The following is a 3,946-nucleotide window of genomic DNA, read 5'->3' as shown; positions in this document are numbered from 1 at the left end:
GAGCAATTCTAACAAATCATAGCATTATTACGACTCTCTCAAATAGGTGTGTCCAGCAAGGATGATTGTGACAAACTGAAAGTAAGAAAAGCAAAGACTCATATAATAGAAGACGCTTCAAGCAAAACTCATGATATGTGACAAATAAAAATATAGCTTCAAGTAAAATTACCGATGATCGTTAGTAAAAGAGGGATGCCTTTCGGCGCATCGTCAAGCTTAGTTGCTTGGTTCTCCTTGAATATTACCTTGGGGTGCCATGGACATCCCCAAGATTAGGCTCTTTCCACTCCTTATTCCTTCATCCATCGTGATCTCACCAAAAACTTAAAAACTTCAATCACAAAAAACTTAACAAAAACCTTTGTAAGATTCGTTAGTATAATAAAACAAATCATCACTTTAAGTATTGTTGCAAACCCACTCATATTTTATTATTGCATTATACTTACTGTATTCTAATTTTATCCTGGTTTATAATCTGTTACAATTCTGACACAGATTACAAAGGGACCAATAAACCACGACGGAGGTATTATCACTCAACCTGAGTCTCACCTTTGCTGTCCGATGTGAGAGCCTGACAAGCGGGTCCAGTTTTTTGCACGGGAAATTCAGGATCCATCTTTCCAACCGCCCACCAACCCACTATTCCTTTCCCGACAGGTGGGCCCGGATGCTTTAGATGCGGGTCCTCACCATCTGATTTTTCTCCGAGAAATGAGCGATTTATGCATTTACCTGCACTTAATTGATATATTTTCTCACCATTTTCCTTTTTCTAGGGTCTTCTCCTGCTCGTCGTCGTCGTCGTCTTCTTCTCCTCTCGCCTGCCTGCGCGGCCCGACCAATAGACCGACCGGGAGAGTGGAAGCAGCAGCCGCCGCGGCTATCGGGCTATGGCGGGAGCGGCCGGGAGGGAGAGGGACCCACTCCTCCGCTCCGAGATCCACGGCTTCATCACCTACGCAGGTCCGACCTCTCCAGTCCGACCGCCGCCGCTCCTCCTCCTTTTTTTATTCCCCTACCTCTTTTTTTGCTTTTGTTTGGTGCGACAGATTCTGTAGCTTCCGTGGGCTCGCGTGGTTCGTGTTCGCTTGTTCGAGCCGTGATTCGTTCGGGTTTTGGAGTTGCTGTCACCTGATGCCTCGCTCTCGGGCTTTGATTCTCACTGTTCATGCATTTTGCCAATCTCGGGTTGCAACACACTTGTTCTTTTCCGGAACCAATTCTCCTGTTGGTGGTCCGTCTGTTCGATTGGAATGTTTCCCCCCCAACTACTGGGTTTTTTTTTATTCGCAAAAGAAAAAACTACTGGTGTTTTTGTTCTTGGGATTTGGTCGAATGCTCTGTTTGTGTGGTGACTGGTGAGTGAGGTCTCATTTGATTCTTTCTCTCTCTTTTTTTAAAACTTATTTTTGTATCGTTTAAGTTTTTGGGGCTTTGAGGTTAGCTTAGATTTTGGTGTCTCATGTTGTTCCGATGCTCTAGAATTATGGAATTTACGTTTAGTTCATTTCTATGTTTTGTTGTTGAAAGGAAAAAAAGCATGTTGTTCTATCTTGGGCTGATTTCTCGACCGTGTTTCTTCTTCTGATGGTTGGTGGACAGACTTGAACTTCGAGAAGCTGAAAGCAGAGGCCGCGTCGCGCTGGTTCCGGCCGAATGAGATCTACGCGGTCCTGGCCAACCACGAGAGGTTCAAGGTCCATGCACAGCCCATCGACAAGCCCGTGAGTATGTGTTTCGCATCAACCCTAAACCCTCATCTTGGCATCCATTTCCATTCCATACCACTGTGCTTGCTTAGCTTCCGTGATTGACTGCACAACTTGGTGTGAATAAAAGGGAACATTAACAGATATGCGTGTTGACGTATGACGACTGGGTTATGCGTGAAATATAACAATAGTTCAAGCCGTGTTGGTTCATTGTTTGGGGACATAATGTGTCGGGCTGGAACGTTGGGGGTGTTCAATCTCCCATCCTTGGTCTTCTATTCTTCTCTCTCTAGGGAACACACAAAATTTTACGTCTTGATGCATTGATTGAAAATGAAAGTTAGCACAAGCTTTGGCTTTGTACATGCCCAATGAAGAGCAAACAGACACTACTACGTCAAGATGACAACATTCAAAGCCTGGAAGCGCCCTCCATGGCTGAGGAAGTCGAAGTACAGAAGTAGCCCACCAGTCCATAAAGTTGTTGCCGGGGTTGGGAGGAGGTGCTGTAGATCGAACCCAAGACATGACTGTGTGCCAGGTTTGATAGCAAAATCCGCAATCCATGAGGAGGTGCTGCATACGCTCCACGTCTTGACCGCCCACCCCAGGCATCTTACACAATAGATGAAAGAATGCTTTTGTGAACTGGAGTATAAGTATAGTTAGCATGATTGCTACAAAGCACTCTTCTCAGTTTTTCCAGAATGTTTGTGCACAGGAGCCTTGTTATTGTTCTCAACTTCTCATCAGAATACTTTCTCTAGATCATAAGAGAATATTCAATTGTGAACGTAATAAACATGATCTACCACCCAAATCTCCCATGTGCACAAGAGTCAGATTATAAAGTAATACAACATCTTGGGCGACTATGCTACCATAAGTAAAACCAATATGTTTTCATGTTCTCATTGCAAATTTGCACTTAACTTTTGCTTGTTGTGATTGCACTTTTTGTGTGTGCTTTTCCCACTTCCAGCAGGCGCACCTCTTGGGAATTGAATTTGCTCACCTGTCCATGTATTAAGTGCCTGCATGTCACTATGTACCACTAAGATATTACTGTTACATGATACTACTTTATAAGAGTATTAGTTACACAAAGGGTATATTTACGTTTTACCACTTATTTAACTTTTTGGTTGTTAACTTCTTGCATTTATCTACTATTGTTCTGCTGCGCACAATGCAAGGATGCCTACATCTTGAGATTCTATTGAAAATGTTGATTCCTTTCATAACTTTATGTTATAATCCCCATCATGTTGGCACTAGAAAATGACTTCTGGATTTCAACCACCAGTTTAACTTTCTTTTAAACCAGGTGGTGCTATTGTTCTATATGATCGCAAAGTTGTCCGGAACTTCCGGAAGGATGGCCATAATTGGAAGAAAAAGAAGGATGGCAAAACTGTCCAAGAAGCCCATGAAAAATTAAAGGTGAGACTATCCACCACCAGCACAATGACAAAAAACTCAAATTTTATTGCTGTTGTTACATTCAAGCATCCCCACCTTTATTGTTGATTTCTGTCATTTTCATAGATTGGTAATGAAGAGAGGGTTCATGTATATTATGCTCGAGGTGAGGATAATCCAAATTTCTTTAGAAGGTGCTACTGGCTGCTTGACAAGTAAGAATTCCTTTTCTTTTAGAAAAATGGAAGCTTCACCACACCATTTTTTTCTCTGTGCAATATTTGTCTACATTGTTTTTCTCAAGCGATTCATTTTTTGTATCGTGTGATGCTGTGTACACATAGACCATGCACTTTTACCGGACTATCGAACTGTTTGCTTTTCTAAGGCTAATAGAAGCTCTAAGACATTTGCCATCAATGTTATCAATTTCCTGCAGCTAAAATTAAGAAAGTAATTACTTTTTAGGTTAAAAAGTAACTTACTCAGATCATGTTGCACGCTAAACCTATTATGTTATTTGCTGTCTATGATCTGTCTGGAATTATGTTCAATGTTTCTATCCTCTAATCTGAGAAACAGCTTTGTCATTACCACATTAACTAGGACGTGCTCTCTAACAATGAAAGTTCTGTTATGGCCTACTGCATGAATTGTCGCATACAATTTACAATTTCTACATGTATCAGATGCAAACTCGGATATAATTACTTTTCTTTGTTGACATAATTTTTGGTTATTTCTTATTCAGAGAGGCTGAACGGATAGTTCTTGTGCATTATCGTCAAACATCTGAGGTTATC

The 3,946-nt window shown here is 41.5% G+C and overlaps 1 protein-coding gene across 1 annotated transcript in view; it reads left to right on the top strand.

Moving 5' to 3' along the window:
• The first annotated feature begins 751 nt into the window (after positions 1–751).
• LOC119363561 (calmodulin-binding transcription activator CBT-like) overlaps positions 752–3,946 on the top strand; it is a 13,832-nt gene continuing 10,637 nt past the window's right edge. Inside the window, exons 1-5 of the mRNA XM_037628935.1 lie at positions 752–972; positions 1,612–1,737; positions 3,049–3,164; positions 3,270–3,358; positions 3,895–3,940. Of these exons, the coding sequence (XP_037484832.1) occupies positions 900–972; positions 1,612–1,737; positions 3,049–3,164; positions 3,270–3,358; positions 3,895–3,940 (450 nt within the window). The 5' untranslated portion in view covers positions 752–899. The remainder of the gene's footprint in view (positions 973–1,611; positions 1,738–3,048; positions 3,165–3,269; positions 3,359–3,894; positions 3,941–3,946) is intronic.

This window comes from Triticum dicoccoides, chromosome 2B, assembly GCF_002162155.2.
Source record: "Triticum dicoccoides isolate Atlit2015 ecotype Zavitan chromosome 2B, WEW_v2.0, whole genome shotgun sequence".
In the NCBI taxonomy this organism is placed as follows: domain Eukaryota; kingdom Viridiplantae; phylum Streptophyta; class Magnoliopsida; order Poales; family Poaceae; genus Triticum; species Triticum dicoccoides.
This window is presented reverse-complemented; position numbering and strand designations above follow the sequence as displayed.